At 50.4% G+C, this 13,572-nt stretch overlaps 4 protein-coding genes across 4 annotated transcripts; 1 reads left to right on the top strand and 3 right to left on the bottom strand.

Annotated features, from left to right (window-relative positions):
- Positions 1-215: 215 nt before the first annotated feature.
- Positions 216-3,890, bottom strand: N7511_006988 (putative nuclear serine protease HtrA2/Nma111; the record flags this gene model as incomplete). The annotated part of the gene is made up of 4 exons (XM_057129365.1): positions 216-383; positions 455-652; positions 707-3,010; positions 3,081-3,890. 4 exons carry the CDS (start codon positions 3,888-3,890, stop codon positions 216-218), a joined length of 3,480 nt encoding a protein of 1,159 aa, XP_056983921.1.
- Positions 3,891-4,380: 490 nt separating this feature from the next.
- N7511_006987 (uncharacterized protein) lies at positions 4,381-5,581 on the bottom strand (the record flags this gene model as incomplete). The annotated part of the gene is made up of 2 exons (XM_057129364.1): positions 4,381-5,096; positions 5,422-5,581. The coding sequence occupies 2 exons, from the start codon at positions 5,579-5,581 to the stop codon at positions 4,381-4,383; spliced, it is 876 nt and encodes a 291-aa protein (XP_056983920.1).
- Positions 5,582-9,828: 4,247 nt separating this feature from the next.
- N7511_006986 (DUF2841 domain-containing protein) lies at positions 9,829-11,421 on the top strand (the record flags this gene model as incomplete). The annotated part of the gene is made up of 4 exons (XM_057129363.1): positions 9,829-10,024; positions 10,075-10,575; positions 10,626-10,811; positions 10,862-11,421. 4 exons carry the CDS (start codon positions 9,829-9,831, stop codon positions 11,419-11,421), a joined length of 1,443 nt encoding a protein of 480 aa, XP_056983919.1.
- Positions 11,422-12,096: 675 nt separating this feature from the next.
- On the bottom strand, positions 12,097-13,555 carry N7511_006985 (putative endo-1,4-beta-xylanase; the record flags this gene model as incomplete). Its single annotated transcript, XM_057129362.1, has 5 exons — positions 12,097-12,872; positions 12,929-13,042; positions 13,105-13,237; positions 13,290-13,446; positions 13,503-13,555. 5 exons carry the CDS (start codon positions 13,553-13,555, stop codon positions 12,097-12,099), a joined length of 1,233 nt encoding a protein of 410 aa, XP_056983918.1.
- Between the last annotated feature and the right edge of the window lie 17 nt (positions 13,556-13,572).

Raw genomic sequence — 13,572 nt, 5'->3', positions numbered from 1 at the left:
TAAGTAAAAGAGGACTCATGCAGATGCCAAAATATGATTTTGTACTCGGCCGCTCCATGCAGGACACGCCATGAGATAAGTATAAAAAAAAAGACAAACAAAAATAATATAAAAAAAAACAGTCAAAGAACCCCATATCCAAGCCGATCCCAGCAGCGCCTGCGACGTGATATAATACAAGATTCTACTGCTACAAGAGCAGAATTTCTCCGCACTCACTCCATATCCGGCTCAATATCACTACCACCTCCCTCCATTCCCTCATCCATGGCTTCGGGATTCAGGTTCGCTGCATCGGGAGCAGCGCCGATTTGAGTCTCGTAGGAGATGGTGCGCCAGCCGGCTGGCACGCTTGAGTCTTTGACGTATTCGGACATGGGGAACTAATATGTTGTTAGAATGCCTTTGCTTTTTCTTTTAAAATGCAGAGGAAAAAATAGAAGGGGAAGCTTACGTAGTGGTCGTTCTTCTTCATGGTGACCACCCATGGGACGTTGTCAAAGGTGACGGCACGAATGCGGAAGTACTCATTATCCGGGATCTTGCGCACTTCCCGTACGAAGCTGTCCAGATCTGGGGTCGAGACACTGTTGACAGCAGTGAGGAAGTTGGTAGGAGCAAGGCCGTAGTGGTAAGCGGGGGAACCGCGGCTCTGAAAGGTTGTTAGTTTATTTCAGGAGAAAAGTGGATTAGTGTAGAAACATACCCTTGCGCTCACGTAGATCTCACTGTGAACCTTGGAGATCTGCTGGCGCACAGCGTGATGGGGCTTTTGCAGGACAGCGCCACAGAAGACAAGGGCACGATCTGTCTCAATGTCTTCGGTAGGAACTGTCGGGACGCGAATGCTGACTTCCTCGCCGTTCCGAACAACCACTGCGTTCAGAACATCCTTCTCATACATGACATCCAGCTCTGAGACACGAGTGATGAGCTGACCGTCCAGAGTGAGGATGATATCAGCCTCCTGGAAGCTAGTGGTAGGGTCAGGGGTAACAGCAGCAGGTGGGCTGTCGACCTTGCGCACCATAAAGAGCTGGTGGCGCGAGGGGTTGGCCTCGGTGACCTTGTTAATCCATTCCTGAGAGACACCCATGATGCGTGCCTGGCTCATCTGCACGACGTAGCTTTCCATGTTCAAGATGCGCAGCTTGGGAGTCACTCCTTGCTGGATTTTCTCAGTCACAGGCAGCAGGTATGGCGTGGCAAGTCCAAGATGGTATTCGATATCCTTGTGGGAACTGGCAGAGCGCTCGCCGAGGTAGTTCAGCCATAGGGCCTGGACCACGCCGTCTTCGCCGACCAACACACCGTTTGAACATTGCGCGCTGAGTCCGGTGTCCACGGTGACAGCATCCAGGTTGATGGCGCGGTAACGAGGAGCTGCGGAATTTGCAGGAATCGACACGGTTGTGATGTCAGTAACAGTGGTTTTCGCGACGACGATGCGGTAGTTTTGGTTGAAGCCAACGAAGATGGTATCTTGACCTTGCTTGATATAGTTGGTGCTGAGCTGGGCGCTCTTTACCGGAGCCTTGACGAGGCTGGGATCGTATTGAATGATGGTATAGTTCTGAAGCGGGTGGAGGAAGACCACCTTGGCACTGACGATGATTGAGTCGGCCACGGTGATGTTGATGTCGCAAAGGTCATAGGGCACGATGGCCCGCGACACGACCACCAGGCCCTTCTCAGCGTCAATGACCAGGCCAAAGCCGGTCTTCTTTGCCTGTGGGTATCCATCCAGCTTCAATGGCATGATACAAGATACGCGCACGAAGCTACGCACGATTTCAGCCGCAGCAGGCTGGCTGATGCCATCCAGTTGGATGAAGTTTGCCTCCATGGGGACTGGAGGTTCAGCAGGAATAGCATCGGCGATGTCAGAGAAATCCCAGATGCCAGAGTCGTCATTTCGGACGGCCAAGCGCATCTTCGGGTGCCAGTGACGGTCGACATAAATAATGCTTGTTCCTTTGGTGTGCAGGTCTCGAATATGACGGTACGAGATCACGACACGAGTGCGATCAGGAATGCCCTTCATGATTTCTACAAACTCGTTGAGATTACGAATTGGCCGCTTGTCGATGGAATCAATGATCCACCCAGCCACAGTGTTCTCAAGTTTGAATGAGCCTGCTGATTCACAGACAAACACTCCGCGAGTGGCAATAGCATACAGACGGGACTGCTGATATGACAGATCATGGAATGTAGCACCGGCAACAGTCACAAATCGGTCTGGAGTGATCGCATGGAGGTCGCCCACCTGGCATTCAACCTCAACATCCTGACCTCCTCTCTGAACCAGCAGCTTGATGACACCGCCGACGCTCGAGTCCAGGATATCGTCAAGACGGACAAACTGTGTGAGAAGTTCTCCATTGACCTTAATTAGGACGTCTCCTTCAAGAAGCTTCCCATCGGCAGGGCCTTCGGGGAGAATGATTTCAGCTGCAAGCATGTTTGTCTCAGCAGGCGCAGCCGCACGAACAGCAGCCTCCCACTCTGGGGTAAGGCCGAGACGACGACACTCATCGAAAGGTCGCAAGACCCACTGGGTCTGGATGGTACCACGAGTGACAGGTTTACCTTCCTGGATACACTGCAGAGCACGAAGCGGGCGATCCAACGGCAAGAAATAATCTGTTGCAGCTCCATCGGCTCGGCCACCAGCCTGCAAAGCCACTGCGTGGCCATCGATGTTGACGACTGGACTTCCTGAACTACCACCACTAGCTGCAGCCGCAGCCTGAATATAGTTCGTGTTGAAATCACAGTATCCCTCGCCATATTCAGGAGCATTTCGGTCCAATCGACTAATTACACCGGACAAAATGCTCAGCTTTTCTCCAGCGTCGTTACCCACCACCCGAATTTCCGTACCAACTCGTGCGCCATCAGGTTGAAGTTTAAGCTCCGTGAGAGCCATGTATCGAATCTTGGCCGGGTTGAACTGCAAGATACCGAAATCGTGAACGGGGTCGCGGTAAACAGGCTTGACATCGCACTACACATGACCATTCTTCTTAGCCAACGAACATCCATATCTCGGTTAGCAAACCAGTTCATCGACTTACTTCCTCATGATTATCAAAGATACAGTATCCCCAGAAGGGACCGGCACCAACCACATGGCGATTGGTCAAGATGTAACCACGCTTTGCATCCACAACAAAGCCCGTGGCTTGACTGGACATGGAGAGCTCTGTGTCAAAAGAGCAGGTCTGACAAAAGTGAATGGAAACCGCACTTTTCACAACCATTTCAATGGTAGCCTGCCATTCAGGTGAATCCGCCGGAGCTGGGGCAACGGCCGGCGAAGGAGCTCCATCAAATTCCTCCTCGACATTGTATACTGTTCCGTTGGCGGGTGTTGCGTCACCAGGAGTCAAGATGGCACCCTCAGGTCGAAGCTGCTTGCTAGGACGTTCAGCAGCATTGGAGGCGGTGCTGCGCTTGCGCTTTGCGCTCAAATCTCCATGAGCATCCATGGCGCGAATCGGACGGGTATTGAACACACGAGGCCGGAGGGGATTGGGAAGGGACGAAGCTGTCCGGAAGGACCTTGGGGCAAACGAAGCGGAGACTGGAATCAAAAGCGATTGGAGACGTTGGGTATGCGGACGATGCGGGGATAAAAAGGAATGCGACGCAGATGACGGATGGGTGGAGCGTAAGAAGCTCACAGGAGTGATCTGCTGAAGGGAACGCGACTTTGGGGAAGCTGGATTTGCAATTGACAAGCTCCTTCTGCACGCAACGAGCAGAGAACAAGACATCCACACGGCGAATAAGTGGACTGGAGCAAAAGAGGCTTGAAGACGTCCAAGGCGGAGAGCGTTGAAGCCCTTTGATTGGTGGGAGACACTCACGCGACGTGATCCCATGGCTTCAACTTGCAGCTTCGGGGGCGTGCAGTCTCACATTCCTACGATTGTCTTGGTCGTTGGGATCTTTTGCCTATTTTTGCATTACGATCATATTCAGTCTAATATACAGATTTGCCTTGTTTTGCCTTTCGTCCCTGGTCGTCCCTGGTCGTGTCTATCTAGGTATCTTCCCATGTGAAATGAAATCGAGAACCCCCTGCCTTTTTTTTTTGGTAATCATACGAGATAGAAGAGATCCAAATCGGCTTCAAGATCTTCAGCCAATACACCTGATTTCGTGCAGCAGATGTCATGCATGGTGGAAGGTCCATGCTGATGCTAGCATGCATGGTGGAGGGTGTTGGGCCCTCCCACTCCAAAGCCCATGTTAGTGGTCCGAAACAGGAGCGGATAATATTACTGATTGCCGTAGCCGAACAAATTAGGAGCTCGATATTCATATACGGCTTGTCTTCTGACGTAGAAAACTGCATAATCCACAGCTTGCTCAAACAGACTCGCCCAGAGCGCCAGGGCTGGGCCCGCCGTTACCCTGGGGGCTGAGCCGTTGTGGTGTTGAGGCTTTGCCAGATCGAGAGAAAAGCTCATTGAGCCTGCTGTATAGGTCGTTTATACTCGGAAGGTTGGGGGGTGGTGTCATAATGGCTGGCGCTTGGGGCGCAACACCACCGGGTTTCTTGGCTCGATCAGCGATGGTTGCGAGATAAGCCAAGTTGGCTTGCAAGCGTCGCATGCATTCAATATATTCAGGGCTCGGTTTCTGACCGGCTTTTGATGGATCGACTGCCAGTTCTGTGGTTGGTGAATTTGGATCTGGGTTGGAAGCTGCGCCGGCCTTTCCAGCAGCTTGAAGGTTGACCACTTCCTGCAGCAGGGCAGAGTTGATATCAAGCAGAGCAGTGACGCGTGCCTTCTCACGCGCGGCAAACTGAGCTTGCGCCTGAGCCTGAGCCTGAGCCTGAGCCTGGGCTTGAGCAGGGCCCGCAGAAGCACCGCTTTGAGGTGAGTTTATTTGTGAAGGGGGTTTGGGTCCGGTGCCGAGGAGGTTATTCGCCGAAATCGAGGCCATATTTTGTGAAAAGGTTTGCGCTACTTGTGATGGCATATTCTGACCTGAAGTGCCCTGAGGGGGTACGAATTGGCCCATGGTGTTGGGAACAGGGGTCTGGTTGAAAGGCGCTGAGAAGTTCTCCATAGGTGCTGCTGATAAGTTTAGGGTCAGTTTGAAAGGCTCTGCAAGAGAAACTGGGGTCCATAAGACCACAGCAGGCAAGCGATAAAAAGTAAGGCTATGTAGTGCCAAGAAACACAGCTGCAGAGAGGCACGAAGGAGGGCTGGGAGTGTGACAGAAGCTCGTGAGGGGGCGCGAGCCAAATAGCTCAGTTCTCTTGAGCCTCACGCGCAAGTGGCCCCTTTTCTAAACTGGAGCAAGTGAAAGGTGGCAGGTACAGGTACTCCAAATGGCAGATAAAAGATAGGGGGAGGGGGGTAGAAGGGGGAAGGGGAGGGGTGGGAGAGTCCACGAACCAGAAGATTGCGGAAAGCCTGAAGGCATCATAGCTCCAGGCTGCATGGGCATAGCAAAAGAATGTTGTGTCTTTGACTGATACGGAGCGTTAGGGTAAAAGGGCTGTTGCGGGCTCTGCGTCGGGACGGGATAGCCTGCCGGATAACCACTGGGGTCCATTGTGTGCCGGGAACTAAAGGGGGTGGCACCCGTCCTGTAATATCGTGTCCCGCGATCCCTCTTTGCTATGTATGCACAGACGAAGAATCTAGGGGGTCAAGATCTAGAAAGTTCAATCTGTGGTGATTGGCCAAGACGATGAGCCGGGATGTGCTGGAACACGATCGAGAGACAGCCCGGATTCAGAGCGATCGGCTAATTGCTGCAGCGGAGTTTTGTGGAGACAAAGACCCCCAACTGTACGATGGGGAAGATGATCACGAAAGTTGGCTTTGAATGTTTGAGATCGTGTCCGATGATCTTGTTCAAGCAAACGTCAAAGAAGACTTGAGAATCCCGGGGACTGTCACGTGGTAACTCCTAGGGCCTCAGGCATGAATGGTGACTCAGTTGTTGGCCTGAAATAGATGCCTGAAATGTATGCCTGAAGCATGTGACTCTGCCCTATGTTTCACCACTTCTGACTTCCAAGGACCTTCGAACTAACCGTTGACATATACCGCTAGTATGTGTTGCTTTGTGACTCTGTACCATAATCCCTCATCCAGCCCTAAATATCCCTGAGCTATACCCAATACAGACAGGACTGCGATGTATGACGTCTGCAGTTGGAATGTTTCAGCTCCCTCTTACCGCCATCTTGCCTATCACACTGCAATTGCACGTACTTTTGACCTGCACATACAGTATCCTTGCAAGATGAGTTACAGCACTATTCATATGTCGTACTGCATACTTTGTATGTACTGTACAGTACACCACTTACAGTATACGATACAGTAGACAGTTGATCCCGGCTCCACATGTATCCACGCATCTCCCACGCATCTCGCTCTCGTTATAAGCCACGTTTGGAATTACGGATGCATACAATTCACACATGAGAGTGGGTGTCTTGCCGGTGATCGACAAACACCTACCGACTTGATGTGTCAGATAGTGGAAGTAACCGGCGTCTTGGCTTCCGGAAAGAATGAGGCGCAGATCCTGAACTCTGTCGATCAAAAATGTTCGGTGGCTCCGATGTCCTGCTGTGCGCACCATTATGTCTCGAGGCTTCTGAGAGCAGACGTGTGCAAGCTGCAGGAGAAGTCCGATTGAATTATTGCTGCAGCCGTCTTTTATTACTCGAAAGCATCGGGCTCCACCCACGGCGAATATGCAAGATGCTTAAAATGGACTGTGGGCCTGTTGGTTCAAGCGTCATGCGGGCGCCACAGGATCCATTGAAGCATCTCAATTCCAGGAAATGCAAGTTGATGATCCTTGAATAGCGTAAACAAAGGTCTGGGGCCGGTCTCTTCCGGTATGACGGCGTTTCAGCTTGCCACAGTGGCTTGACTTACTATGTGCTTTATCGCCTTTGCCTTTTAAGCTGCCCGAGCCTCAACTGCTGGAGTGCATCGGATATCCGATACCGTACGTTGATTCTGTGTTTCTCCTCAGACATGTCAATTAGATCCACCATGTCGAGTTGGATTGTTTTAATTAGTGGTCTCGTCTATCCATGGGCCACGAATACCCGAGTCGAACACCACTTGTGTGTTTCTCCATGAGCAGAGGTTAGGTGTTTGGAGGGGTTGAAAACCCCCAATCACGGCTAAACGGATGCAAATCGTACCTTAGAAGCGAATCTTGAGCTTGTACATCGAGTTCCTTAACTGGAAAGCTTCCTACCGGAGATGTTAGTTCCACATTTGTATACATCCAAACTTAATCGTGCGCTCCATGACAATAAGGTTAAGCCATTTGGGTCAGGACAATATTCCAAGCCTCGTATTTGACCAAATGGATCTAGGTAACGGATCTAACGTGTTTTCGATCCAAACTTCGGTCATGGTGTGCGTGGCTTAGCTGGCCCACCTCCTTTCTGTCTGTGGTTCTCGCTATCCTAACCTCGGTAAGCCCGAGATATCTCAGATGCTGACCATTGACCTAGAGGACATCCACAATTTTCCCCATGAAAAACTCGGTGAGAGGCCTACAGTGTATCATACTTTCTGTGCGGCTGAAATGCGATATTAACGGTTCCACACGAACCTCTCTTCGACATGGATTTCTCCGGACATTTGGCCGAGAATGTGCCATGATTTAAAATGAGGTCCAGACATCTGGATCGACACCCGCTGTAACGTTAATAGTGGAGCAATACATATAGTGCGGTGGCAAATTGAGTAGCCGGACTGCAGTTGTGTACAGACCCAAGTCTTCAGATTGACTACGGGGATGCGTGTAATTTGCCGGTTTTGGCCCCAAGTCTCTGACCATCTAGATCCTCTCGCTTAGATAGAAGGCCCTTTCACACCGCGGAATTCCCGACGAGACCAAGTCCCTTGGAGGACAGAAAGGAGCAGTTTATCGCTACCGTGGTGGGCGGAAATCTATTTCCACCTCCGGTTGTCACGGAGTTGTGCACGGAGAAAGGTGTGAGATACACCCGACGAGCCTGCGAGCCCGCGAGCCTGTCCGACGGGGAACATTCGCTATCGAGCAATTTTGGGCAGGGATGGCTCGGGTCCGGGGGCATCTATGCATGCAGTGAACGCCCGTATTCCTAAGCTGCCCCCGTCTACAGCCACAACCTGTATTTTTTTTTTGAATGGATTTACCTGAGCCCTCCATAGAGGGACAGGGACTAGTCCATAACCATGAAGGATAGGCCTTTGATCGACCGGCCAATCTGAAGTTAATCTTGCACTTGTCAACATGAAGCCACTGCGATAGATCACCTTGAGATAACTTACATCCAGGGCGGGTGGAAGTTAGCCCGTGTACTTTGGTCAAATCAGCCAAATCTCCATGAATTTCCCTCAACTGTGAAAAAATAAAAATAAAAACAGGAAACAAGGAAGATAGTTGGATTTATAGAAGCCGTTGAGATCGAGGAATTTCCTGCTCACCAAGGGCTGGCAACCCACGATCTCCTGATCTCATTGGAGCAATCTTACTGATCGAACTGGCCCCGATCATAACGAGGCTTCCCAGGCTTTGTGGACAGAGCCGAAGACAATCCACTCTAATTAAGTTTGACGGTTCTTCCCTAGTGTCAATTCCAGCTCATCTGCAAGGACGTTGCAGACCCCGAAGGCCTCGGTATGGTAAACGAAATCCCGAGATCATCTATACCCGGAGACACTAGTCTCGAATTCCTTCCTAGAAGCCTATCATGCATGTCCATGGAAAAGGTCAGGTGCTTTGGCTCTCTTTCGTCTCCAATCCTGTCATAGACCAAACCAGGTCAGTCTCGGCAGTGAGCAAGGGGGAGAAACTGGGCGCCCCAAAACCATTAGGGTCAGGCAACCAGTGGGCCTGTACAAAGTTCCCAGACGTTTGCCGATCTCTTAGTCCAATCCTTCTGCCATCCAAATCACGCCCCTTTTGCCCGAGTATGGGGTGCTCTGTGACGGATTTTCGCATTTTTGGGACCATTGACCGTAAGATCGACCAACGACTACATCCATGTTTCACTTGACCCGTAGAACTATGGCTTTGTAGCCATTCAAGTGCTCGGATTATCCTACTGAAGACATTGCACCCGTGTATTGCTGGAAATCCTCTCTCTCTCTCCTTCGCTCTTTCTCGGTGAGCAACGTGAAGAGAGTATCAAGGGCTATAACACTTTTCAATTATCCCAATATAGTATTCAGAACCAAACCGGGGCTTATTTTCCCCTTCTGCAACCAAGTCTTAGCATGTCAAATTCTGACAGATCGTGATGCACTCGGGGGTTTCCTACAGTAGTGGGCCACAGGACCAATAACGGGGAGCAAGACGAGATTCCAAATCGCAACGTTTAAGCGTGTTTCCACCGGTGTTTTGATACTGTAACTAGGAAAACCTGTAGATCCCTCCTGGGTCCCCACTGGCCTTTGATTGCCCCTGCCTGGAGCTGAGTCTGCTGGACTGGAGGACGCCACAGCTGACAAGACTAGTGGCTGTGTATAAATCGCGATCCCTTCAATGTTCACCAACCTGGCAGTTTGCCTATCAAGAGAGGTGAGCGTGCTCTGGGACGACTACAGCATGGTGCTCGCTCTTCCTCACACATATTATATGCCTGTAGGGATTCTTCAATTTTGCCCCACCATTGCCCCCATGCTGCATCTCCCAAGGCTAATCTACTCCAATAGATGAATAGTCAAGCAGCGTGGAAAGGCACGAAATCGATCTCGAGCTCCAACGTTGGGGTAAGAGTACCTCCACTCTGGCATTCCTGTTATAGGCCTGACTCTGAATAGACAGAAGCCATGTCGAGACAGTCACCGGAAGAGCTGACATACCCTCATTTCGCCCTAATTTATATCGACCGAAATGGCAATCTCTGTCAGAGATCGTCCGAGTCCATCGCCGAGCGCCGGGAGAGAGTTCTCACTCCCAGAGTGAGGGCTGAATTTCTCCGGGCTGTGGCAGTCTCTGGAGAGTTGCAAGCAGCCCAGATTCAATGTGCGTTTGGTCTCCCCCTAAATATGAGCTGCTTGACCTGACCCGAACAGTGCCTCACACCACACCAGCGAACCAAGCGACAGAATATAACAACCACAGCCCTCAATTACAGAGGCAAATGGCCAACCCTAGTAGCGTGAGCATAGAGCAGAGTGTGCAGAGTATTCCCCAAACACAACCCGTCCAGCCTGAAGCGTGGTCCGCCCCCGAGTCCTGGTCTCACGGGCAAAGCTCACGACCCAGGAAGAAGAACTTTGGAGGGCAAAACCTCAACTTGATTTCTCACCAAAAGGTCTCGATTTTGGTTAGAGACCAAGAGTTCCTACGTCATTACTATGAGAAAATTTTCCAAAACCTGCAGCAAACCAACTGCCGGGTTCTTGCAAAAGCCTACGTTAAACTAGTTGAGCCACGCAAGCAGGTCAACTACCCCTATAATGGACGAAAGATAGTTGCAGGGAGAACTCAACAGCTGAGCCCAGAAGCGACAAAGCCTCCTTGGTGGCCATCTGGGGTGAGCCACCGAGAGCCAGACCATCTCCCCAAAGTTGGTAAGCAAATGCCTATTCCAATGATGCCACTTAGGGCTAACCGTGGACAGAACGCATTCGCCTTTTAGTCCACATTTTATGTGAACTACACGAAAGTCATGGAATCACAACGGCGAGACTGAAAGAATGTGACCAGCCTATTCGACGTCAGATTCTTCCGGCCGATCGTCTAGAAATTCTAGACGAGGCATACCGAGTCCGCGAGGAAGAAGTAAACTTTCAAACAGGAGTCAAAGGTACGCCAATGCATTCAAACTGTGAAAGCACCAAAGCTCAACCTCAACAGATGGAGACGAGCCTGTCTGGATCTCTCGTGCCAACCTTCCCGACACGACAGAAGACACATCCAGCGGACAAAGCTCCCCGACCGAACCAGAATATACCCAGACCACCGCCAAATCAGAATGCAGCGACGAAACGACCGCCGTCGATGCTCTCGCCGTCGATACCTCCAGATTCCACGTCCCATTCGATGATCCCCGAACGAACGCCTCCCCATACCATCCCAACCCCAGCCCCAACCCTTACAACCCACCGATGCACATAAGCCCTCACATGCAATACATGCCTGTTGAGCCGTTTGCCAGCGGGTCCACCTCACCACTGGAGTTGAAACGAAAGCGCGAAGAGACTGCTGGGACCAACCTGGTTGATCGCACCCGCCAAATGGCCCCTACCCAGTTTACGGGAAACATCAGCGCCCAAGTCTTCCCCATGGCTAATTACGAAGACCCTCTTGCCATGTCTATTCCTATCTCACAGTCTGACCCAAGTACGCAGTCGGTGCCCGGGCCGTCTACGGAGCAGATGATGAGTTATGGCTACCCTTATTATTTTGATCACTGATGACCTGAAGATGAGCTGAGTGCATATAATGTCATGATGATAATGAATATTTTGCTGGCGTTCAATTGAATTATATTACCCATTTGCTACATTGTTACTTGATATAATACTGGGCATAATCATTGGATCTATCTCTATTCTAAGTGTGAAAAGTAGAAAGCTTGAAAACGCTAAAAGAAACGAACTTAATGCAATGAAAAGCCCGACAGAAAGAGGCTGAAATCTCCAGAGCCGCCCAAGTTTCTCAAGGTGGTCTATCCAATTACATGCTTTCATGTGGCCGCCAAGAAGAGCTGTATAAACCCGGACTATATTGATAGATTTGCGTACCCCAGGAGGAAGAACTGACTTTCCTAATAGCCTGATTAGATGGTCTTGTCTTATGACAACTACTAAAATGAACCCTGATTTTCTGGCGCCTGTATAGCGCTCAAAACAGATATGGAGCCTTGGCGCTTGCATGGACTACTAGAAGAGGTCTCGGGTCATATTACGATTCTTTATTCTCCGGAAAAGTCGAGATATTTTCACTCTTGAATCCGTCTTGGGGGTGTAAAATTGAATGATATACTTATTTTGATTGACTAATATTGAGTATCTAGCTGTGCAATCATAAAGATACCGACAGAAGTGGATGTGTAGGCCTGCCTAGTGAACCATCCCATCTTGATATCTCTACAGACACTGCGAGTACCAGTCATTGGAGTAAGTGCAAGTATATCCACTAGCACAAACGGTACTGCCAGTCCAGCCTGAGCCACCACACTGTCCCCAGTGAGCAACACCAGTGCTGCTACCCGAGCCAGCAGTGGTAGTAGTAGTAGCCTTAGTAGTCGTAGCGAGAGTAGTCGCAGCAGTGGTGGCAGCAGTGGTAGTGGAAGAAGCAGAGCCACCAAGAGCATTCAAGATACCAGTGTAAGCAGGCTTCTTAACCAGCTGATCATCCCAAGGACAAGCAGCACCCTGACCGGAGAAAGTACTAGGCACCCAAGAGTACTTGTCAGTGTAGTCCCAGATGGTAACCCCAACACATTTGGCATTAGCCACACAAGCCGCAACAGTGTTCTGGTAATCGGTTGACTGCTGAGCAAGCAAAGCAGCAGTTGAAGGCAGTGTCATACGGATATCAAGCTCGGTATAGGCAACCTCAACACCCAGCGCTGTGAAAGCAGCCAAATTGGTAGTCTGCGCGCTCTGGCTGGGCGTACTTCCAACGATGAAGTGAGCCTGCAGACCGACACCGTCAATCTTAGCACCGTACGATTGAACAAGCTTGACAATCTTCTGAGCGGCTGTAGACTTGGAACCGGCATTCTCAATGTTATAATCGTTGTAATAGAGCTTGACCGATGGATCGGCGGCGGCGGCGGCTGCAAAGGCAATGGGGAGATAGGCTTCGCCGATAGTTGTATAGAAGATACTGCTGCGGTAGCTGCCATCATCATTGAGGGCTGTTTCCAGGTATTAGTTATAGAATGACAAAGGGCAAGTTCGAGTAGACACTCACCTTCGTTGACCACATCCCAAGCGTAACATTTTCCCTTGTAGTGCGTAACAACATTGGTAATGTGATTCTTCATAGCAGCAATTAGAGTCTCATTGGTCCAGGTGCCACTCGAGACTAGAGATATCTGTCAGATCGCATTCCGACCAAACAAGTTATAAGAGGGCATGTCGACTCACCCCAGCTGGGCAACTGGCTATGCCAGACCAAGTTATGGCATCGTAGCTTCTGGCCATTGGTAGCAGCCAGGTCAGCAATGACATCGCCTTTGGTGAAAGAGAAGGTGTTTTGAGTTGGCTCCGTCGCATCCCACTGCCCCAAGGTTAGCAAGCGCCAGTCAAGCAAAGCAGAGTAATATGCAAACCTTTTGAGAGTTGCCAGGGGTAATCTGACCAAAGTCATCTGTGTTGCTCAATTGAGTCAAATATGGGCTATCGGTCAACTCGGGATTATCAGTCGCTGATCCGAAGTATAGCTTTCCCTTGGCAACAGCAGCAGTGTTGAGACCAGCTGCTTGTGTTCTATGAAATTGTTATGGTCAGTATCATAGAAGTATCACAAATGAGGTTCTCCATACAGTTGAGGCAGAAGACCGGCCAATGCCAGGGCAATAGCGGATAAATGAACCATAGCGACTGAATTAATCA

Source organism: Penicillium nucicola (genome assembly GCF_028828085.1).
Source record: "Penicillium nucicola strain IBT 29836 chromosome Unknown utg000006l, whole genome shotgun sequence".
Classification (NCBI taxonomy): domain Eukaryota; kingdom Fungi; phylum Ascomycota; class Eurotiomycetes; order Eurotiales; family Aspergillaceae; genus Penicillium; species Penicillium nucicola.
Note: the sequence above shows the minus strand (reverse complement) of the source record. Positions and strands in the feature narration are given on the sequence as shown.